This window comes from Ambystoma mexicanum, chromosome 5p (genome assembly GCF_040938575.1).
Source record: "Ambystoma mexicanum isolate Mex_15411 chromosome 5p, UKY_AmexF1_1, whole genome shotgun sequence".
Lineage (NCBI taxonomy): Eukaryota > Metazoa > Chordata > Amphibia > Caudata > Ambystomatidae > Ambystoma > Ambystoma mexicanum.
This window is the reverse complement of record NC_090930.1, coordinates 101371714-101396867: the sequence shown is the minus strand read 5'-3', so window position 1 is coordinate 101396867 and position 25154 is coordinate 101371714. Positions and strand designations below refer to the sequence as shown.

General features: G+C 43.5%; 1 protein-coding gene across 1 annotated transcript; it reads right to left on the bottom strand.

Annotated features, from left to right (window-relative positions):
- Positions 1-267: 267 nt before the first annotated feature.
- Positions 268-24349, bottom strand: LOC138480496 (putative uncharacterized protein FLJ45035). The gene is made up of 2 exons (XM_069612270.1): positions 23981-24349; positions 268-315 (listed from the first exon to the last, which is right to left on the bottom strand). The coding sequence occupies exons 1-2, from the start codon at positions 24347-24349 to the stop codon at positions 268-270; spliced, it is 417 nt and encodes a 138-aa protein (XP_069468371.1).
- Positions 24350-25154: the final 805 nt, after the last annotated feature.

The following is a 25154-nucleotide window of genomic DNA, read 5'->3' as shown; positions in this document are numbered from 1 at the left end:
ACAGCTTACACAAATAAGCTCATCAATGCCTGTAAAGCCTTCCTCTCACCTTCCAGATGCATTACACTAGTCAGAGCGCGAGTGCTCTCAAAAATTGACTACTGCAACACTCTCTTCCTTGGCACCTCAGAGCGCAATTTGAACAAACTGCAGGTGCTGCAGAATAATGCCCTCAGAGCGGCTCTGAGTATCCCGCGGCACTCACACATCTCCAGCTTCAGACAAGATGCCCATTGGCTCCCTGTATGAGACGGAATCACCCTTAGATCACTCGTCATCGTCCACAAATGCTTCTCTAATGACGGCCCCAAATATCTGGCAGACAAACATATATCAACCAGAACATTGTATTCTCACTGCCTATCCGTCCCCAAAGTCTCACTAAAAAAAGCAGGCGGCACCAGCTTCCCGGTCCTAGCTGCCAAACAATGGAATGCTATACCTATGAACCTTAGAGCAGAATCATCCTTTTGTATTTCAGAGCAAAAACAAAATCCTTGCTAGCCAACAAGAACTCACCCATTGTCCTACATACTAACCTTTGGCTCACCACTGAATTTTTTTCCTGTGTCTGCTACTCAACCACCTTGTAACCCGATCATTTGCACTTGTTATTTATTATCTTGTATATCTATAATCTGTTGTAACCTGCTCTAAGTCTCTGGCGCCCAGTTACCTCACGGTTTGGCATGTGGTACAAATAAAGAAACTAAACTAAACTAAACTAAACTAAACTAAACTAAACAACCTCGCAGCAATTGGTATTTACTGGTGGTGACAGCATAAATACAAACTGGAGAGGTGTACAGAAGGGGAGACAGGAGCAAGCAAGGATTGACAGAGGTTATGGATTATAAAGATAAACTAAGACACACAATGTACTAGAGGAGCAACTTCAGGTTTTGTCCAGCAGTAACATTCAGCACTAAACTCCTGAATCGTTGAGTTCCATCAACATCCCCTCTTTAGTTGAAACAAGAACACGGATATGAACCACAATGCTCTGAGAGTTTTAGTAGATAAAGCAATGAATGGGGGGCCATTCCCAAAAGTGTAGTTATGATTAAATCTTTTGTTTTTACCAATCAAGGACACCCCCGAGCATGGTAGTAAAGCATGTAGGTATGTCTGTGCCCTAATTTTTCTGTAGTAAGGAAAGGGTTCTGGTGAAACACACAATCAATTCACCAATGAAATATTACTTTGACAAGTAACCCCAAGGGAATATGGAAATGCCCAAAACAAGGCAGGCCTGTAGATAGCAATTTAAAGACACCTGGAGTAGGCCAATGATATGTGTGGTAATGGCATACCACAATGACCTTTTGATTGAGTGGAGAAAGTCAAAAATAACATGGCGGCGGATGACAAGACGCAAGGCTACACATTCAGCTGCAACCATCAAAATAGCAGCCCCAGGAATTCATAACGCTCTTACAGCAATGGCACGCTGTGAAAAGAACTCTTTATAGACAAGGCACAAATGCAGCGTAACCTGCGACCAATCCTAGGTGCCCACAACAACACACCTCGACCCCCAATGTGGTCATCCACTGGGGTCACAAATCGTTGTTATGTGGCTGCACACATTAACCATGGGCGCAGTGACTCTGAAACGTACTCAATCTGGAGACAGTAGCATGTTCCAATAGTTTGCAAACCGGATGTCACACGGGGGCCGTAGGCCTGAATCACAAGAAAACACAATGAGGATCAAAACATAATCTTTAAACAGTGTGACCTGCAAACCCGAACAGCAACATAAACTGTTAAATCTAACATGACAAACCAAAAATAGAAATCAAAACATCACCGGCAAAAGTGTGAGGAAAAGGCAAGAGCGAGTGAGTGAACTGATACCCATATTAAAACTACTGAATAGAACTACAGAAGGACTGCATTTTGTAGTTCAATGCTTGCCTTTATCTTTGTTTCATTTTTGGCTAAAACATTAGCTTCGACTTGAGCTATGTCAGTCATCGTGCCAGTGCTTTCTGAGTCTGCAAGGAGCTGCTCTAATAAAGGGAAGAGGGGGAGTCATTGGCTGTGTCACTCTTTTAGGGCGTCTGCAACTGCATGGACCTGCTCTGATGAAATATGGGAAATCAAACTGTTTCTGAACTTGTCTGCCAATATCCCCATACACAGTCCTGTAACCATGGCACAAAAGAATACATACACACAGGACAGCCTGCAGTACTAATTTCGTTTATAGGGACTCACTTTGAGCTCTACACTGTAACCAGCAAAGCTGCGCCTATGACAATAACCACTAGAAGCTTGACAGACACGGGGAACGTGATGAATGCGACAGACAAGGCACAACAAAAAAAGTAATTAAAATAACTGCAACTGTAATTGGATACAGTAACTGTACTTAGATACAGACAAATGCAAAACTTACCAGGGGGTTTAGATATAGAGACAGTGAATACATGAAATGCAAAATCAATGTTTAGTCAAAATATAGTTCAACGCAGAGAAAAACAAAGTAACAGAAAATAAACAGAAGGACGGTTGTATTTACCCATCATCCAGAGTGAAATAGGTTCACAGCTGTGTGTTGTGCTGGAGATCCTCTCTGACCCACCTCTCAACCAGACCGCAAAATTGGCATCTTGGGAGTCACAAGGTGTGCCACTCTTAAAAAAGCAACCTCTGGTATGGTGAGGACCTTCTGTTACTCTGCCTTGCAATTGCAATTGAGGAAAGCCCACAGAAAACTCCTGCGCAGTTATGCCAGACTCACAGCACCATTCTGTGATAGCCAAAGTTTTACCCTTCCCAAGGGTCACCTCGGCATCAGCTTCAACTTGCAGCAAGTAAGGAGATTAGACACACACTGAGGGGTAAACCAAGCTTAATGTATTAGATAGAAAATACAGAGCATACAGAGGTATAAGGTGATAAGCAGAAAAATACAGCAGGAAAAGTGGCAGGCAGTTGGCACTCAGAGCTCTCAAGGGACAGCCCTTAGAGGACAGGTTATATGGTAAAATGGAGGATCTGAGGCCTAATTGCATGAGAGTAACAAGGGGGGTCCTGGGAGACTCTCTGCCAGACATGAGTCCTGGTTACAAGAGCCTTACCCAGAGTCTTTAGCTCACTATCTTTCACAGAGGAGAAATATCCTAAACATATCAGTCTTTGTCCTGCCCTGGGGCAGCCCAGCACCGAAATGCTAGGCAATTCTCCTCTGAACAAGAGTACCAACAGCAACCCCAGACACGTGTTTCGGTCTGGTTGAACCTTATCAGTAGAGTGTAGCTGTGCCTCTCTAATAATAGTAAGCTAACTGTATGAGAGAGCATAATGTAGCATAGCATAACATAGCATAACTAGCATAATAATCCTGCCACATCAGTATAGTGTGATTTTGTGCCTACCTGGGGGCATATTGGTGAGGCTTCAGGGAGCTCTGTCAACCTCTGCAATCGAAGCTCAAGTGATTATGTCACCTGAGGGAAGCAGGGTGTTGGTGGCTGATGAAACACACTGGCCTTCATTACAACACCGGCGCTAAACCATGGCGCTATTAGCACCATGGTTGGTGCCGGTGTTGTAACGGGTCCGCCATGGTTCAATGGGGAATTACCACTCCATTCCAAGGTTGGCGGGGCGGTAATTCCCCATTGAACCATGGCCCTTCCCCATTCCCATTTTCACCCCATAGGGGAATGGGGAAGACGCTAAGTACGGTACCGCAAATTGCGGTACCGTACTTAGCACCAAGGTCCCTTTGCGGGTGCCTACTTTAACGGCTGGTGTAGACCAGTCGTTAAGGTCGGGTCCTGCAAAGAGACCTCGTAGTAAGGCGCTAAGTGTTTAACAACGCCCTAGCCTTTTACGGCGCCGTTAAACACTTAGCGCCAGGGTCGTAATGAGGCCCACTCTCTGATATGGAATATGGACGTTCGGAGCATTTCTATGAACAAAACGTTGGTTATGAGTAAAAAAGCACCTTAAAGCGTGCACTCTCGGCATACGTTGGCCTGATGAAAAGTTGCAAAGGAAGCAAGAAGTTTTAAAGTAAGGCACCTTACTACGAGTCTGGTGCGTGATAAGGGTGATAAGGTCACGCTTTGTAGAAGCACGGAGTTACGCTCCAGCCCTGGCATAATGCATCAAGTCATCAGTGCACTACTAGACGTTATGTCTGAAGTTTTCCAGGGTCGGCAACATGTATTTTATGGAAGCGGAATTCATGTGAATTTGTCGGCGACCTGTTGGGCTGGCAAGAAGGACAAGAAGGAATTTTGAGGTACTGGACCATTGTTGTAACAGCAGCGCAGGAGAACATCTATGTGTGTCCTTTGGCGCTTTGGTCACGACGTGCGCCATTAAGATTTGGTTAAAGAGGATGCGGAATCCTTTGGCGTCTGCTGGCAGGTGAGAAGATAATGCAGCAAGCAGAACTTGTAAGGTAATTGTTGCATTTATTTGGAAGTATTGGCAAACGTATTTTGCTGGAGTAGTATTGCATGCCTGCTGTTGTCGCAGCAAAGTAGATTTGAAATGTAAAATTAATTTGAGTAGTATGTAATTGCGTGTCCCATATATTCTATATATGTTGTTTGCATTGTTTTTGCGAGTGAAGTTGTGACACACTGTGGTTTCTACAAGGACTGACATGATATTGCAGGAGGTTGAATGTTATTTTGAGATATTGTGAAGAATAATGTAGCGTTGCCGGAGGTTCAAGGTTACACAGGGTTATTGTGAAGTTATATAGCATTGCAGGCGGTTTTATGTTATAAGAAATAACGTTGGAGGATTTTCAGGTTTAAGCTGTATGTCAGCTATGGACTTTTAGTGTATTTTAGTACTGCCTTGCTCTAAAGGCAATAATGGACTCTGAAGCTATAACCACTCTGCTTTAAGTGTTGTGTGTGGAGAACCTGAGAATATGGGATAGAATTAACCTGTTCGACGATGTTCAGGCTAACGCTGCAAGTCAGCTATGAACTCCAAGCAAATTCTGTTTTTAATGTTAATTGCCATGTCTGTTGTGAGAGAATATTTAAGATTTTGTGGAGATTGTTGAATGTTGAGATCTGTGGAAAAAGGTTCCAGACATGTTCTAGTACAGGGATGTTCTGGGAAAGTGTGTGTGTCTGCACCATGCATCTCAGTGTAGTATGGTTGAACGACCCCACCTTATTAGAAATACACATTATCAATGTGGTGAGTATGGCACTATGTCTATGGTAGGTAGAGTAGTAATGGTTCAGTGGATCTGCAATCAGAGTGTGTGTGCAGTGTCTGCAGAACGACAGCACTCAAGAATAAGGTGTGATTCATTAGAAGGATGTGGAGGGATTATGTCTCTGGTGTGAGGTAGTGCTTGTATGAACGTGGAACTGCAATGTGTGTAGTCATCCACGGAGCGACACCGCTCAATAAAAAGGTGTGCTTGTATAGATGCCTACTTTCAGAAGTATTTGAGGTAGTCATAGAAGAGTAGTTGATGTGAAGAGACGTCAACCTGAGTAGAAAGGGACGGGGGTGCCTTCCGTGATGTCTAGAGTTCTGCCTCTCGTTAAATAGTTGGAGTGTGAGAGGTGTAGTATATGTGTTGGCATTTAACACCATGTGATGTTCTCGAAGGAAGAGTGTTAGTTGGTGGAAGGTGCTTTCTAGCTTTGTATGAGGGTTGAGACATATGACCTCCACTTGTCTTTGGTTTCTGCAGAGAGGTCTGTGCTGCCCCATCTCTATTCACAAGCTTTTAGTGTCATCAGCGTGCGGCGGGGACCTGTTTAGCTGTGAGTGAGTGATGTGTGGATACTCGTTGCGTGATGGATGGTTTGGACTATGTAAGGAAAGAAAATGTGTTGTGAAGTGCTTGCTTCAGATCTGGAAGGAAGGGAGCTATGTTGTATGGTGCTTGGGATGAATGCAGGAGACTGGTGATATAAGAGATAATGTTGTGGTATGAGTGCGAGAATGTTCTGTGTAAAGGTTCCACACTCAGGCAGTTAGAGAGAGGGTGCCTGGGTGATGGGTATCAGTGATTCTTACTGAGACATCTTACTTATGGTAACTGAATAAAGTAACTTACTGGCAACCTACCTGAAGCGTCTGAGGAATCTACTTTACATCATTTACACTTTCCGTTAAAATATACAGATGACTGAACTTCTAATGGTGAATTAAAAACGTCCTACCTGGGCATTCAAAAGCTGCGTTAATACATTCACATAAGTCAAAAACAAAATATCTTTTAGTACAGGACAAAATAAACTGATAGCCGAAAATTGGGTAATCCCTCAACAGTCCCACAGTCACAAGGGCAATACTTGTTCTTATAAAGCCAGGACATGTGAGCTCTCAATGGTAAGGTGTTTTGTTTTACCGTCACCATTTTACGCCTATGTGTCGTGGAGAGAATTGAGCAAACTGATGCAACAGTAGACAATGCACTGTGAACAGCAGCTGGATATGGGGCCTGGGTCCAACATACCTTCAGCTATGCCTCTGCAAATATCTCCCTCTCGAATCCTTCGCTCCTCTACCTCTAACTCCCTCAGGGTCAGCCGTTTTTCAAAGAAACAAGCTGGGGGTAGATCACTGTCTGCAGCCTCCCTCTGGAACAGTCTCCATGCCACTCTAAAACTTGAGGAGAACTTGAGGTTCCACAAGCACCTCAAGACCTTCCTCTTTTCTTCTGCCTTCGCTCCACCTCTCCCCTGCTGATGTGTTCTCTCCTGGCACTGTGCACCAAGCCACCCTCTGTCCTCCGGGCCCAGGTACCTGCTCAGGCTGCCACCCTCCCGCACTACCCCTGGGCCACCCCTTTCACTGGGGTCTGTATCTGTACCCATACATTCCCCCCTTTGTTCTTCCTGCACTTATCAGACTTTCCCTGTCTGCTGCCTTAAACCTAGCACTTGCCACTTGCTGGCTTCACTACCACTGTTGCCTCTTATTAATTTATTGTATTATTATATATTCAGTTTCTCCTTTGCTCCGCATTTTCCACTTCCCCCCTTCTATGCACTTTTCCCCTCCCTCTCTCCCATGCACTTGCACGTTCTCAATGTCACTGGGCCTAGTAAGATCATTGTTTTTACTTATTTCTTTTTTGTTTCTCACCTGTTTCCGCTCCCCTGAGCGCGATATAAATAAAATATCAATTCAATTCAATTCGGTATCTCAATGAGCACAAATTCATAACAGTATTCATGGCTGGCCAAATTCCAAATCCCTGGCTATCGTTTTAAGCTGTTGTTTATTGATTGCATCAGTCTTGAGCTGTTCTATATCTGTACTCCACTTTTTACATGCAGAAGTGCAGTTCTTCAACCAAGGATAAATATCCTGAGAACCCTTTAACGCCAATTCTCCCATAACATGTATGATGTTTTGATTTTCTGAGGACCCTCAGAATATCTTCTGGCAAAAGTAAATAAAATCCTATTGCAATCAACCCAGTAATACTTGGGGTGCCATTTTGCAACCTTAAAGCCACCTCGAGGGCACTCAGGCCCAAAGCAAGTACCTTCCTAAGAAATACATGATGTATATGATCCAAGGCAAAACAGTTTGTGCTCCCCCAAATCACGCTACTGTAGAGGGCGGCAGAATATACATTGGCACACAGAACCTGAATACATTGTCGAACCGGTTGCCACCAAACCTATAATAACATCTCACCAGGCCGCACAAGCCTGTATGAAGACAACTTTACACCAGCTCCAGGTGTGGAGACGAAGAACTATTTCACCAAAAAAATACCACCAGGTAGCGATAAATGCTCACTACTTCTATCTTGACTTCATTAATCAGCCAAGTGAATTTGGGTTTATTGTTAGCAAAAGCCACTATTTTGATGTTAGCAAGGTTTAGGTTCAGACCATTTCCCCTGAAGTATCTGGCAGCATAACTCAAGCAATGACCAAGTCCCTTTAGCGTCAAAGCAAGTGGACATGTTGCTCCCGGCTAGAGGGCAGGGATTACAATCGGATAAACAGATCATAATAAGCCTTGGAGCCATTGGGCAGCCATGTATGTGCTTTAACTAGGGCTAAAGTTGAGTGATCTGTGTGACAGCAGACACATACTGGCACCAACCAGAATTAGATGCACTTACACGTTTCCTTCCTCAATATGATTGCCCTTGCCCTGCCAAGTTCCCTTCTCACCTTTCCACCTAAGGGACATGACATGATGTAGATGCACCAATTGCTGTGCAATGATTCTATTGCCATTTTTTAAGCCCACCCTCCCCCGGGCCAAACAACATGCAGCGTCTGCTGGATTCCTTAGCGGTGTTTTCTGCGGTACTGGCAAGGAGACTTACTGGAACTTCTGGAGGAGTCTGGGTCAGAGAGACTGTAGCCATCACCCTGACTTTCTGGAAAAAGGTTTGTTATCCAATAAGTGTATGTGTGCGATTGGTGGAGGGGTGATGAATGGGTGGGCCAGCAGCGTGGGTATGACCACATACATTGAGAGCACCCTTTGAATGTTTTTCTTTTTACTGTGGCAAAACAAGTGTATATGTGGGTGCTTGTGGCGAATTTGTGCCTCATTTTGTGATGGTGAAGTCCCATCTCACTACGCGCTGGGAGATTGCTCTGGGTTCCCAGATTGCTTATCAAGGCTTAAACGCGTGAGCAAGTGAGTATTTGTGTACGTAGTAGCAGAAGACATATCATTTACTCACAAGTTTTCCAATACAGACGTGGACACATTTATAAACTTTAAAAGCTAATAATTAGCATGCTGCACATATTCCCTAATTCATAGTGACTTCAGGATGCATTTGAATGTTAGCAGCCAATTCAAAGCAATGCACACACGTGAGTACATGGCATGTTTCTATAGATTCTTTTTGATTCAATTACGTAGAAAATGTGTTTGCTTAAGTTCTAGCATGCCACTTTTGAATTTGCAATCATTACAAAAAATATGGCTCTTAAGAATATTAATTTCTTTTGGGGCCAGTGGCTACTTAAACAAATAATTAGTCTAGAGGCCTTCAATTTATACATGTATGAGAGTAGTTTGGGCATGTATGCTTTTCTTGGATTGTACTTGCTTAGTGGGTTAAAGTCCTAAAGAAATAGTATTTATTTGCACTTCTGTATGGACTCTTCCAAATGCATGCTCACACCTTCCTGCCCTGCACACAGTGAATCCGCCACCACCTTTCCATGAACTGCAACCCACCCCACTGACCCCTGGCACAAGAGCAAACATAGAGAGGATTCTTCCCTTATGTTGTGTTGCCTCCCTTATGACATCCTGAAGGTATGTCGGGCATCTTTCACATCTTTCAGTAACATCGGTGGTTGGTGAAGTAGTGTGTCGGGGCAAAGCAGGTGTTGTACACTGGTGTGGGAGAGGAAGCATGTTGAGTTGAGCATGGGGAGGAGGTTTGAAGCATGTGACTACATGTCATCCGCTGTGCCATTTTGCTGCATGTAGTACATAGTCTAGAGCCGAGTAACACACATGTTTGGTGCAGCTGTCCAAATGGTCGGCATATAAAGTATAGCAGAGCCCTCAACTGTCGACAGTTGCTGTCAGTGTTCATACTATATGCATATAGACTGCATGTAAAGTATAGCAGGTCCCTCAAATGTAGACAGCAATCATAGGTGTTCAGACACTTTTCATTGCCACCACCTTCTTACTTCAGCACTGCACCACATAGAATACAGTTTAGTCCTACAAAGCATGTGGTCTAGCTGTCACATAGTCTCTTCCTTCGTCAATACACCTCTTGCCTCGTAACTATCCACTCTTCGGCCTACAATGTCTACACATACACCTTTACTTTTTTTCCATCCAGTAGCTCACAATAGGATTTCTGCATATTCGGGGAGAAATTAAACCATCTGAATTTTGGCACATCATGTCAAATATGCTTGCCGAAATTTGTGGGTGCTTCAGGCTGGGCGATTTGGATCATTGGGACTAAATATTATAAGTCTGTGTTTGGAATTCAGATCCAATCCCCTGTTGGAAGAGGCAGTAGATTGAACAACATTTGAGGTAATATATTTTCCTTGAGTGATAGGTAGAACATTGATCGGATTAGGTTAAAAAGAGGGAGATGTGGAGGAGTCTGTTTAGGGAGAGGTGGGAATTTAAAGATGTGATTTGAATAATGGAAATTTACAAAGTTAAAGTAGTATGCAGTTGATGAACATTTAGAAAATGAAAATAACATTTAGAAAATGAAAATAAAACGTATTTGAGCAAGAGAGAGAGCATTTAAATAAGATAGACAATGTTTTGTGGCCACTACCTACCTTGCACGTCAACTGTCATTCCTTGTCAGGTTAATGAAAATATCATAACAGAACTGTTTGAAGGCAGAAGGAGACAGGATATTACATTAATTGTAACTTCCTTTTTGTGGTCAAACCAAATACTTGTTGCTTGCGAAGTGGCCAATAAACAGTGTTATAATTCATTGTTGGCAAGCAAGCGTTTTCAGCATCTATAACTCAGTGTGCTGTCTTGTGTGTGGCTGGAACAAACGATTGTTGCTCAAGTGATATTATTATAATTATAAATATAATTGCATTGAAACATGTTGTATTTCTTTGCATTCAGGAGGGGACTATATTCTGAGGCTGTAACTCAAGTCGTTTTTTCGGAGGGAGTGGACTTTCCAGAGACCAATGCTGAGGTCAATAGAGGGATCAGAGGTAGTGGGGGCAGATACTTGGGTTGATGAGGCGGAAACAGGTAGTGTAGATGTAGTTGTAGTGGGTAGGATGGGAGAGAGTGCTGCGGCCTGAGTGATGTTTTGGAGGTTAGTGAACAATGGCTACAGGGAAACTGGGGCAGAGGAGCTAGGGGACTAGAGGGTATAGATGAGATGGGGATGGAGAGGGAAAGAACAGTAAGGAGGAGAAGCAGGATTTGCAGGACTATGGTAGGCAAGTGATGGAGAAGGTGAAGAGGGGACCACAGAGCCATAGGTGAATAAGCAATGCACATTATGAAATCAAAGGGTCATAGATGGCCAAGAAATGCAATTTAAGAATTCAAGGCATCCTAGGTGACCAAGAAATGTGAATTAAGAAACTGCACGGTCCTAGGTGAACATGAAATATAAATTAAGAAATCCTTCAATGGCAAATCAATCTTATTTCTGGTCGTACATGAGTCTGAATGCTGACTGATGCCTGCTGAATAGATAAATATCTACCTCTGAGACCCCTTCGGTAACTAAGCTTATTTTGGCATTGGATTCTACAAGCATTGAACTGCCAACGCTATAGAACTCTGATCAAGTTCTCTTCTGGGTTGAAGGAAGTTACTATTTCTTAAAAAGCTCATGATCCAATTCTTTTGACTTGTTTTTTTAACACTCCTTGACTGAGCACCTCCAGTCCCACTCCACTCATTGTTTATTCAGGACACCTGTTGTCTTGACACGTGCACTCTAAAGCTGCTAAATATCAGGCAGGAGCATATTGCTACAACAACATGATATTGGTATCTAGATGTAGATGGCAATAGCTTGTATTTTCTGAATAATATCTGACGCGGTATGTGAGAAACTGAACATACAATGGCATTACCTGAAAAAAACTACGAGAGTATCTTCTTTCCAGCAGCAGTGAGTAGGTTTATTATTCAAAGGTTCCCTTTGACAGCTGTAGTCACAGCCAAGTCCCTTCAGTGCAGGGAGTAAATGTAATAGATGCACACATGATCCCAAATCACAAAACTATGAGAGTTACTATCCTGTTGCCAGTTGTACATTTTAAATATAGGCCATAGCTGATTTTAAGGTATGGTGGCTAGTATCTTTCATATTTAAGAAAAACCCACATCAAATTGATACTGTACATGTGTCAGCAATATGAGCCCATCTCGATTGTGGAAAGGTTATGTGTATTCTTGCCAGACATCCTGGCACAATCAGCCTGCAGGGCAGGATACTGAATGGCGGGGTCTCTCCTTTGCATCTCTGTGAGGGTTTGTAACACCACACTCATCCATGACAGTCTCCCAGCAGGAACTGTCCTTGGAAACAGGCATCAAAGGTCACACCCTTCCCAAAAGGACAATCCTCATTCCAGGGTGCAAAATATTAAAAGGGCCTATAATGCTATTATCAATGGAAGGAGTCAGAATTAGTTTAGACAGAGGAAGCTCAGCATAGCTGGGGAAGATTTACCTATTGTATTTCTTTCTATAGCTTTCTCCTTTCTGTCTGTTCATTTCCTTTAACACAGAGCACTTTGGGTATGATGCCAGAAGGCAAAGACCACTTTTCTCCAGTACCAGGATTGGATTGAACACATTTAGGCAGGCTTGCTTTAATCATACTGCCTGGGGGAGCTTGCCTATAGAATAGGGTGTTTCCCACCAGTGACTAAGTGTCCAACTCAGGGGGACCACTGTTCCCTACAAATCTCCAGGGTACTTTGAAGGGTGACATACTGCTGGAGAAAAAACAGCATCTCTGCCAGTCACACAGTCACACTGCTGCCCATGGCCTCATTATGTTGAATGACTACTGAAAGTGTGTTCCATCCTCTGAAGTGTTCGGAATCTGAGAACAAGGACAAATCCTTTCCTGGAGTCCCAAAATTGGGATTGACAGAACCTGAGAGCCAAGACAACCCGGATTTCTGTGTTTTTGCTGTCAGACCTCTGCAAGCTCTGATTTGAGCCGTTTAGACTTCATCAAACCAGCAGGGCACTTTTTATCTGGCTTTGGCATTTGACCCATCTTCCAGCAGCTGTACCGAACATTCAAATCAGTTTGCTTCTGCACCGTGCAGGCTGAAAACGGTGTTACCTCACCACAAACTGAAGCTTGTTTCTGGATCTGCTGCGTTCAAATCACCTTTTGAACCACCAAACTCTTTGATGAATGTCTACATCGACAGTCAAACACACCCTGGTGGACTCAATGAAACGCGTCCATCGAGCGCTGCATTGAAGCTCCCGACTTGTACTGAGCAACCAGTCAACAGCATCTTTGCAGTCAAACTGACAGCCATTTTAATGGTGGTATTGGCCCTTCTGATCCACAAGTCAAAGTGCACCATCTGACCGACAGATTAGAAGTGTCCAGCATCTTTGCTATCAAAGTAACCGTCCCCATTCTTTAAACATTACTTCGAACTACAGCAAGCTTCAGCTCGACACCACTTGACCACACTCCCCATTTGGAACAATGAAACCGCTGCAACCAAGCCTGATTCAAACCACAGAAACAGTATCAACTAACCCGGTTCGATGCAGTCAAACCAGCAAGAACATCTAAAGGTATTAATGACTGACGCGTGCCCACTTGGCCCAGCTTTTACTTTTAATGTATTTTATATATTTGTAAGGTGCAACCAAAGTGGCCCGGAGGCATACAAGGCATACTTCATGCTATGCCAGCTCTAGATCATTTACGTACAAGAACATCTCCTTTTTTAAAACATTTTGTTTTTTAATTGCCTTTGTTTTACTACGCCGAGTGCTGCAACTTTCTATCCTTTCACATTCTGTGTAATTTCCACAGGGGTGGGTTTTATGCAGTTTTTTTTTTGTTTTGTTGCAATTTAGTTATTATTGGAGATGGTGTGTTTCATTAAAGTGCCACATACGCACACCCTGTTGAGAGTATATCCTTCCCTCCCTTTACCCCAAAAGACGAAGGAAGTTTATCTCTTAACTAGGCCTGTTTCATCTTCATGGTTAGGATGACGCTTTTGTAGAAGTGTGAGAAATGAGCTGGTGGTTTTCCCACTACTCATTCTTGTACAACTGTGGGTCAGAGGTTATTTCACAACACTTATGGACTTCAGACCTTAAGCACATTTCACTTGCTAGCATACATGAGGGCACCCTGTGACCTCTAACTGGTCTAACAATGAACTAGATTACCTATAATTGGCCTCGCTTCAGAGCCCTACACACGATTTCCATGAATGCAAAGCTTGCTTCTTCCTGTTGGTGCTGGATTCAGCCGGAAAGGATGCGTGGAGAGATACGAAGCTAAGGTGATGAGGGTTATGATGGAGTTAGAGGGATGAAAAATAAGCACATTATTGCCTGGAAATTCCTATTGGCACCCTGTCATTGGATGCATCTCTCTACCGCTGAATACACCGAACACTATTCCTGCAAATACTGCAACTCTAACACTGTTGCTTTTATACTAGTTATAGCCTGTAGGGGGAAACTGCAAAGTAGTTCGTTTTTTGGAATTTTAATATATTTAGGAGTTTGGAGGTCATTTAAAAAAACAAGCAAACATTGTGCAGAGTCAACTATGATGTAGCAGGGAGGCATTCATAGGTTGAAGCTGCTTTACCAAAGAGCTACTGCTGTGAGTTTTCAATGAACCAGGTAATGGATGATGTGTAAGGCTCGAGAAAGAGGCGCATAGACCAGAGTCAACACTAGGGTCAAATTTGGTATACAGACAGGGCCCAGAACCATTTTCTATAGATGGTCATGGCTTCACTTTGCTCCTTGCTCACATATTGCAAACTAGACAACCTAAAGTGGAATTCCTCAGGGTTGTGCATTTTCATAAGAGAGATTTCTAAAATCAACTCAGAAGGAACGATAGTAATAGGCTGCTGTTTGGGAGAATGTTCATTTCATTCCTAATTTTCTCCCACCTTAGAGGCCCCTAGCTCTTTTGCCGGACTTAGGACTTTTTCTTTTTAACCCCTAAGTGGGACATTTTTCTCACTCTCTCATGTGTTCTTCCCTGATTTGGATTTGATGTTTTCACTGTTTTTGGAGTCTAACAAACTCCATAGGCACATGCCTTTTGTATAGTGACACACCGCACCTTCAGTGCAGTCAGAAATCATTTGGATTTCTCTAAAGGTTTACATACCTTTTCTTGGGTGAACTACAGTTTCCAAGAATAGTAAGGTGCAATTAATCTTACTTAACTTTTTCATGTGTAGGTCCAGCACACACCATTTTATGTGGAGTGTTGGGGGGTTACTTAGTTGCCCCTTAACCTAATTTCTTATGTAGCACTTTTTGTTAACTACACTACATGTAATGGCTGGTGGCAGTGGTTTAATTTTTACTACCATTGTGCTTTTCTACAGCAGGCTGAATCCTCAGCTGCAATACAGGACCCATAGGCTGTCTTCTTTTTTCACCATTTTCTGTTTGTGTGGTCTTTCTCGGCTTTTACTCTGTGTTGAGACAGATTTTAGCACTTTGTGTGTTTTAAATTTGGCAGACTTCAGCCCCGAAGCCCGTTCCTGGCTTCAGTGTGTCTGGAAGGACAGGATGTGAGGGGTGGTCCCGGTGCTCCCCTGTCCTTTGTCTCTAGGTGTGCCGGATTTAAACCAGCCATAGCGGGCAGATGGCAGTCCAAAAGGACAGCCACCCTGCGGTGTGATTGACAGCCCAGGCTGAGCATGAATGAGTGTCCACAAACGAGTGCAACATCTGCCGCGGAAGGAATCTGGGAAAAAACTCCAGTAGCCTTCCAAGGACACTCCAGAATCTGTGACTTTGGCATTGCTTGTCCCTCCTTTGGTTGTAGCTTGTTGAATACTGTTACTGCTGGGAAAGGCTTACCTAGATTTAATTGAAGGATTCAGTTGTTCTCACATTATAAGAAACTGTTCTAATTTTTTTATGATCCCTTAACCCTTCCTTCCGTAAACTTGAAAACATGTAAAGTATATTGGTGTGATATATTAATGCAATACTATCCTTGTAATTAAAGTCACTTCAGCGTGTAGGAGAAATGTATTAGCATCTCCAAATAGTATTCAATAGCTTTATTGATTCTGAAAAGTAATTCCAATGTTTGCTTGAACGTTACAATTACCTTTTTAAAGAATGCTTATTTAAAACTGATGTTAAATAAATAAAATAACAATATTTTTCACTGAAACCTTGAGTGTTAGTATTACTTGGTTACTTGTATTGATGGATTTTATTTGTACAGTTCCACAGCTCACATTTACCCTTCTTGAGGTAGGCCTGGCTGTTCAGTCACATTGTCAACTTGTGTAGTATAGACCTAAACCAAAAGATGGGTTACCTAATACCAAGCAGATAAGTCTTGTGTAGTCTCACACAGTGTGACTGCACCGATTCCTACCTAACAGCCACCCTAGTTATGGTGACCAGGGAGTCTCTGAGAGTTAAGCCAAATCCCAATCAAGGTACAAGAAGAGCAGTCAGTGGGCTCACTTACAATGCATCAACCAATAATTAACCACTTAAATCAGGTAGGTAATCAGATGCAGATAAAATGGATAACCCCAGTCCAATTCCAATTCCCTTTCACTAATAAAATTAAGCCATAAGATGTATGGGGCCTACTGTACAAATGTCACAGGTTTTAATACAGGTTTCTCCAGGGAAGGTATTCTCTAAAAGAATGCAACAGGCTTGTGGTGTCATTTCAAACAGTTCAAAACTATTTATGGATCAATAAGTATTTGTCCAACAATAGGTACGTTCACCTATCTCTTCATATCCCAAGGCTAGCCCAGGAGTAGGATACTTGACCAAGGTTTGATGACCAAGCTAAGTAAAGAGGAACTTAGGAGACAAAGGGGTTCATTCCAAGTCTGGCGGTCTGGTGAAAAACTGTTGGTATTCGTGGATACTGGCACTTTACCGAACTGCCCGACTACGAATTTGTGGGTGGGGCACCAGGGTTACCACCAGATAAAAGCTGGAGGTAAGACAGGTGCACTAGTGGCAAAAAAATCCCTCATTACGGGCACCGGCATTGCTGGTGCCCCTAATGATGGCAAATCCCCTCATGGAGTATGGACCGAGTGCCAGAAACGGTATTGACATTTGCCAGTATCCTGGTGGCTCTACAGCCAGGGCACCGGCAAACTCAGAATCAGGCCCAAAGTACTTTGCTCCCAATGTTTATTTGTTTATTTTTTTATTTGTGTAGCGCACAAACAGCCGCGGGCATCGCAGCGCTATTACATAGCTAGGTAAATTACTTTGTTACAGAGGTAAGGCATAACATCGATGATGTACATAATTTGTAGGGTTACAGAGAACATGGTACATCAACGCAACATAACATAAAAGGTGTATATTGGTTTTAAGGTTACAGAGGGTGAGCATATATATGGGAGAAAAGTGAGACGGTGTGTGAGGTTAGTTAAACAGCCTGGTTTTGATGTCTTTACAGAAATGTGAGGGCTCATTTCGAAGGTTGAGTGGCAATGTGTTCCATTGCCTAGCAGCAATGAAGGGGAAGCTGGCTCCACCGGTTTTGGCACGTTTGACAATGGGGATTGTGATTTGTTGGGTGTAGGGTGTTCTAGTGGGCCTGGAAGAGCCGGCTCTGATTACTTTTGAGGAAAGGTAGGGGAGCCGCGTGAGTGAGGGACTTATGAGTGATGGCGATGGTCTTGAATAAGATGTGTTCTTTGATGGGGAGCCAGAGAGCTGAGCGTCTGGCTGCAGTGATGTTTTCTCTTTTGGGAATGTTGAGAGCAGCTCGGAGGGCGTTGTCTTGAATTACTTGGGGTTTCTTTAGGTTTTTTGCTGAGGTGCCAGTGAAGAGGATGTTACAATAGTCCAGTTTTTAGCCTATTATTGCTCTGGCAATGGAAAGGCAGTTTGGTTTGGCTGCATTAATCTGATTAGTGAAGAATGTGGATGAGGCAGTGATAGCGTTCACTTGGCGTTACATATAGAGAGAGGCATCCAGGTAGACTCCAAGGGTCTTGACGGAGGATGAGACACAAATCTGTGTGTTGTCAATTGTGAAAGACGTGTATTGACTGTTCAGTGTTTTGAGGGTTTCCATGGGACCTACTAGGAGGATTTTCACCATTCAAACAGAGCCAGTTGGCCACCATCCAGGCCAGAATGGTCGAGTAGACGAGGTTGAGGGATTTTGTGTCTGTTTCATAGTTAACGGAAAGCGGATGGAGGACTTGGGTGTCATCAGAATAGTTAGTGTAAGCTATGCCGATGGAGTACAGGATGTCAAAAAGTTGCTTTGTAAAAATGTTGTAGAATTTGAGAGAAATATAGGATACTTGCTGGACTCTGCAAAGGATGTGGCCGGGGCTACTTGGACCTGGTCTGAGAACACTCTCATGTCTCTTTCTTCTAGGAAGGAGGTGATCCAGGAGGGGAGGTGCTGACATAGAATGTGATAGGTCAAGGAGGAGGAGTAGTGCTGGCTTACCTGCATCCTTAATCTCATGTAATTGATTTTTTAGGTCAAGCAGGGCCGATTCAGAGCCAGGACCAGGGTGAACACCAGCTTGACATAGATCAAGCATGTGGTTAGTTTCTAGGAAGTTTTGGACCTGTATGTATGCTGCTTTGTTGAGGATTTTTAGAAGGAAGGGGACTGTTGTTATGGGCCTGTAGTTGTTGGGGGAGGCCGTGTCAAGTGAGTTTTTATTGAGAAGCAGCCCTGCCCAGGCTTGCTTGACGCATGGGGGGACTGTTCCTGAGTCTAAGGAGGCATTCATGAATGCAACGAGGAACAGAGCTAAGGTGGCTGCACAATCATTGATGAAGGTGGCTGGGCTAAATCACCTTTGCAGTTGTTGGGTTTGAGTAGTTTCAGGAGGGTGAGAACTTCAGGTTCAGTGACATCCTTGAATGAAAAGAGTGGGACGTCCTGGGTGGTGGGGTTTGTGGTTGGAGTGATAGGGTGGTGGGGTTTAGTCATGACGTTCTGGTTGGTTAGGATTCTGCTCTGCAGTAGGTCTAATTTGTAATGCATGGCAGTTTGGATGTTTGAGAACCAAGTTTCGTCTTTTGCGACAACCTGCGTTGTGGGAGCCAGTGTTTCTAATTCCTTAAGGATGGCGAGAATCTCCTTGGATTCAGATTTTGCATTGGCAATCCTGGTGTTAAAGGAGGCGGTTTGGCTAAGATGTTACCCTATGTGGGTTAGGGGGTGAGAATGGTTGCGTTTACTTACCAACCAGGATCTGATTTTCCCAGGTAACTTGATGGAACATCTGCTAGCCACCTTTAATAGAAATTGAGAGTGGTCACCGGTGAAGGCATTTTAAATGGTTGAAGTCCTAGTAGTGTTGTAAAATATAAAGTGGACTGGTGTGGACACAAACCAAAGGGTGTGGCACACCAGGACCCCTAGGGGACCAACATTACAGGTTTGCTAATAATTTTCACAATCATGATTTTTACTTATGATGTTTTGTATGGAGGGCATGTGGAATGAGAGTTGTGAGTGTGGATATGGTAGGAATGTCCTCAGGGTGATGCACCGCCACTTTTCATTACGCTGAGTAGAGTTATCTTTATGTATTTAATGTTGATTTTTGTATTCATGCATTTTGTTATTATGAACTGTTGGTTCTCAATTAAAATTAGCATTGTGGTGGGGAGCCAGCCAATCAGATGGCTACGGACATGGGCATGAACCGCTGGTGCAAGCCCCCATTCCAAGCCGCCTGACAGCCAGCTGTCCCCACCACAATCTTCCCCCAACCATCAGTCTCCTTCTTCATACCCCCCCACCAACTGAAATACATTATTTTGGTGGCGGCAGGACCCTCATCCACTCCTTTCCCTCGCCTCCTGCAGGCCGCCATGGAAAGGGAAGAGGTGCTCCATACGGAGCCCTGCCATCCCTTTCCATGGTGGCTATCTTGGGAAAGGATTTTCGTTCGTACAATGGGACGCCGTGCACATCCCGTTGTACGAAGGAATATACATTTTCTTAGCACCCGAGCCACCTCTTTGGCAATCTGTGTTGCTAATAGCCTCAATCACCCTTTCCAGTGGTTGGAACGGATGATAACGTTTTCCCCCATTCCAGCCATTGTAACAGGGGATTAACACCATATTATATGATGAATTGTGCAATACATTATATTTTATGTTAAAATAATTGGTTCTGTTTGAATGGTGTAGGGTATCCCTTTTTGTTTTTTGTAAAATATAAAGTGGGCATAGCTGAAGTGAGTACTCTGTGTATTCCTGTTGCAAAGCTCAAAAGCACATACATATCATAAGAGAAGGAATTCACATACAGAATGTCATTACGGGGGATATGGCTTTATGGGGGAGTTCAACGCGAACACACTGATTTAAGCTGGTCCTGAGTTTCCCAATGCGCTGAATTTCAGTCGTTTTGTTGCGTTAAGTTTACTCAACTTAACCGCACAAGAGTTTTCCCTTGAAAATATATGTCTCAACCCCATCAGTAAGCATTATATGCAATGTGCAAACCTAACACAAAAATAAAAAATGTAGACTGGTAAAATTATTGTACATAAGGGAGAGAACCCTTGCAACCCCTGATATAAGAACATATCATACAACCATACAAATAGGTCCTAAATAAACAAACACCAAACAGGTAAATTCAATCCTTTACATTAAAGGCACAATTTCCTCCTGGCATACAATCTTATCCAGAATGCATGTTGGATGAATTTTACAACTCTGCAAACCTTATCCATATCATCTGTCACTTTGCAAGCCTTATCCACATCATCTGTCACTCTGCACACCTTATCCATATCATCTGTCACTGTGTGAGCCTTATCCATATCATCTGTCACTCTGCACACCTTATCCATATCATCTGTCACTATGCAAGCCTTATCTGTTTCATCTGTCACTCTGCAATTACTATGCAAGCCTTATTCATATCATCTGTCACTCTGCAATCATTATTCATATCATCTGTCACTATGCATGCCTTATCCATATCATCTGTCACTCTGCACACCTTATCCGGAGTGCACACCCCAGCCACCACCCTCACAAGAATACTGTCAGTCTTCATTACTGCAAAACCGCACAAGCCAAACGATGTAGCACAGACTCCCACCCTCAAAGGAGCTCTGATCAATGCACATTCCTTAGTCGCCCACGCCACCAACATTGCAGACCCTGTCTCTGAAAACAACCTTGATTTCTTTTCACAGAAACCTGGCTCCACCAAGCGGCAGGCCCTGTCCTTGTCTTAGCCCTCCCAGAGGGAGACACGATTATCAGATCAGACAGAACTTCTGGCACAGGAGGATGCCTCACCATTATAGCTAGAACCTCGCTGAGCCTTAGGGATGCTACCAGCGTCAGCCTACCTTCAGCTGTACTTCTATCTGATAAAATGATAAAATCCCACTAACATCCACTCAAACAATCTTCCAACATCTAGCCTATCGAACCCCAGGCCCCATCTCTTCCTTCGAGGAAGACATCACAAGCCTCCTCTCCTCTAACACAAAACCAGGCTCCCGCATCATATTCCTCAGAGACCTCAACCTTGGGTTCCAGGATCCAAGCGACGCCAATGCTCTCGCTCTCGAAAAATCCCTATCCCAACTCGACTTCAAGCATCACATTTTTGAGTCTACCCATGCCAAGGTCGTACCCTAGACTGGTTATCTGACCTGAACTGCTCCATAAACATTCTTCAGAACAAACCCATTGAATGGACAGATCACCACTACATATCCTTTACTATTCAGGGATCCGCACCACCCTGCCTTGCTAATTTTCCAGGAACACCCTTGATATAACATTACCCAATCTATCCCCACTAATCAACAACATATTGGACGATACCAACTACAAAAATCTAGATCCCACTGAATTGGTTTATCTCTACAATACAACACTGAATTCCATCTTTGACATTATTGCCCCTGTTAAACTAAAAAAAGCCAAAGCTGCCGCCTACCTCAACAACTGGTTTACCCCAGAACTTAAATCTTTGAGAAACCTAGAAAGAACAGCAAAATCTAACTGGCACAAATATCCCTCCATTCACAATAATATTCTGTTCTCCAATGCAGCCACCACCTACAAAACAGCAATCCTCTCTATCAAAAAGGAAATCTATAACACCAGAATACTCAAAGCCAAATCCAAAACTAATGAGCTTTTCAGCATCCTAAGGGAACTAGAATCCCCAGCATCACCCTCTTCAGACTTCACAAAAATTCAACAAGCCTCAGCAGACAAAATAGCATCTCTCCAAACTAAAATAGAAGCGAGAAAGAACAGCCTTGCAAACAGCTCATCAGAGATGCCCCTCCCAAACCTCAACACCCTCAGTGCCCGCCATTCTCATTCACCATGGTCACACTCAGCGAAGTGGAAAGCATCGTCAAAGGCCTTAAGCCTTCAAGATGCCAAGGCAATACTTGTCCAGCCCCCGCTATAAAGGACTGGGCCAAGGAACTATCTCCTTTTATCGCCACTATGATAAACTCCTAATTTAAGAATAATCTCGTCCCAAAAAACCTTAAGGAGGCCTGGGTCATGCCTCTCCTAAAAACGCCCAATCTAGACCCAAACACAACGTCAAACTACAGACCAATCACCACCGTCCCCTTCCTCCTAAATATTCTGGACCGAGTTGCCTACTTAAGAATCCAGAAACATCTGGAGGACAACAACCTACTTGGTTTACATCAGTCAGGCTTCCGGCCCAGGTACGGTACCGAGACTGCCCTTCTGGACCTGAAAATACAGATGGACGAGACGAGAGACAAAGGCAAGCTGGCCATGCTCCTCTTGTTAGACCTCTGCACCACATTTGATCTAGTCGACCAGCAGATCCTCACCAATCAATTAACCTCTGCTTCAGCCTTCTCCACCAACGTTTCCTCCTGGATCAAATCTTTCCTCTCTAACTGCACCACTAGAGTCTTATCTCCCTCTGCCTCTGCAGATCCTATCCCCATCCTCTGTGGGGTATATCCCAACTCTATATAACATCTTTACGAAGCTCCTATTCGACCGCCTTGATGACATGGGTGTCATCTACACAAACTACACGGATCACTCCCAGGTCCTCATCACTCTGTCAGGACACTACGCCAACGACACCAAACTAATTAACAACATCTATCTGGAAATCCAGGCATGGATGGCAACACACAGCCTATTCCTTAATGACGAAACAACTGAGCTCCTGATCGTAGGCACCAAACTTGACCCACAATACTCGTCCTTCATCATTGATGTAATACAATCAAAGTTGCAAAAGAAATAAAGACGCTCAGCGTCTACCTCGACTCCATATTATCTCTAAAAATACAAGTGAGTGCATTTGCCTCATCAACAGCTTACACAAACAAGCTAATCAATGCCTGTAAGTCCTACCTATCCTCTACCAGTTGTATGACATTAGCCAGAGTCCTAGCTCTATCCAAAATAGATGACTGCAACACACTCTTCTCAGGCCCCTCTGAAATGAACATCAATAGACTCCAGTTCTTACAAAATAACTCTTTAAGATCCACCCTAAACATCCCAGGATCCAACCATATCTTCAGCCACAGACAAAATTCTAACTGGCTCCCAGTGCGTGACAGAATCTCACTCCGTACCTTGGCAATCACCCACAAATGTATCTCACACACTGCACCTAAATACCTCTCAGACAAGTTCTCCCCACACCACGCCACCCGTCCTACCAGATCATCCCAACCCACCGCCTCAAAGTCCCCAGATTCAACCTCAAAATTGCAGGAGGAGCCAGCTTCCCTGTTCAAGCGGCCAACCTCTGGAACTCGCTACCCTCTTCCATCAGACTAGAACCATCCTTCAATGCCTTCAAAACCAGCGTCAAACTCTGGCTTTCTGATAAACCCACCAATTACTGAGCCCAAATGATCCTTGATCATAGAGATCCTGCATCACAGCCCTTTGTTTGGCCTAAGTTTGCCGTTGGTCCTCATCTCACCTGTACCTATCTTAATGGTCAGACCAATATGTAACATAAGTCAACCTTCTCACTATTATTGTGTATTTTTTGTACTTACCATGAAGGTCCGAACAATATGTAAATTGTAACCTAGGTTGACCCTTCCCCCACTACTGTGCTTATCATTTATGTTAACATGTATGTACTTATGTTTTTCTGTCTGTAACATGCTAAATTTTCCAGCGCCCAGTTACCTCAGGTTTAGGTGCGCGATACAAATAATAAACAAATAAAAATACAAAAATACAAATATCATCTGTCACTATGCAAGCCTTATCCATATCATTGGTCACACTGCACACCTTATCCATATTATCTGCATACCTTATCCATATCATCTGTCACTATGCAAGCCTTATCCATATCATCTGTAAGTCTGCACATCTTATCCATATCATCTGTCACTATGCAAGCCTTATCCATGTCATCTGTCACTCTACACACCTTATCCATATCATCTGTCACTTTGCAAGCCTTAGCCATATCATCTGTCACTCTGCACACCTTATCCATGTCATCTGTCACTCTGCACACCTTATCCATGCAATCTGTCAGTCTGCACACCTTATCCATATCATCTGTCACTATGCAAGCCTTATCCATGTCATCTGTCACTCTACACACCTTATCCATATCATCTGTCAGTCTGCACACCTTATCCATATCATCTGTCACTATCCAAGCCTTATCCATGTCACCTGTCACTCTGCACACCTTATCCATACAATCTGTCAGTCTGCACACCTTATCCATATCATCTGTCACTATGCAAGCCTTATCCATGTATGTCATCTGTCACTCTACACACCTTATCCATATCATCTGTCACTATGCGAGCCTTATCCATGTCATCTGTCACTCTGCACACCTTATCCATGCAATCTGTCAGTCTGCACACCTTATCCATATCTTCTGTCACTATGCAAGCCTTATCCGTGTCATCTGTCACTCTACACACCTTATCCATATCATCTGTCACTATGCAAGCCTTATCCATAGCATCTGTCACTCTGCACACTTTATCCATATCATCTGTCACTCTGCAAGTCTCATCCATTTTATCTGTCCCACTGTAAACCTTATCCATATCATCTGTCACTCCATATCATCTGTCCGTTTGCAGTGAAGGACAGAGTGAGTCCCTATTGCTGTAAGACATGGCATTACATAAATAGACCTCAGTGAACTGAGATGTGGTCACAAAACAAGGAAACGCATCTCTGTTTCCTCATCAATGCCGCAGCGAGGACATTTGTCCAAGTAACTTGTTCCCCATAAGGCGACGACCTCAGGCAGCAATTGATTGCCTCTTCAGAACATTCACGTACAACTTTCCTTGAGTTTGTCATTCTAATTGTGCATTTTCACACACATATGTCTTTTTTCGATGCAGGATTGTATTACACATTTGCGCTGCCGCGCGACCCTCCTGCCACCCCAGCTCACGCAGCACACTATCTCTGATACCATATTTCAGTAGCTGAACATATGGTGATGC

Bases quoted from the DNA above. Each gene is read 5' to 3' on its own strand.
- LOC138480496 (XM_069612270.1), bottom strand. From the start codon at position 24,349: ATGGATAAGGCTTGGATAGTGACAGATGATATGGATAAGGTGTGCAGA. The intron at 316-23,980 runs GTATGCAGATAA...TTTGTCTGCCAG, and splicing joins TGACAGATGATATGGATAAG to ATATTTGGGGCCGTCATTAG.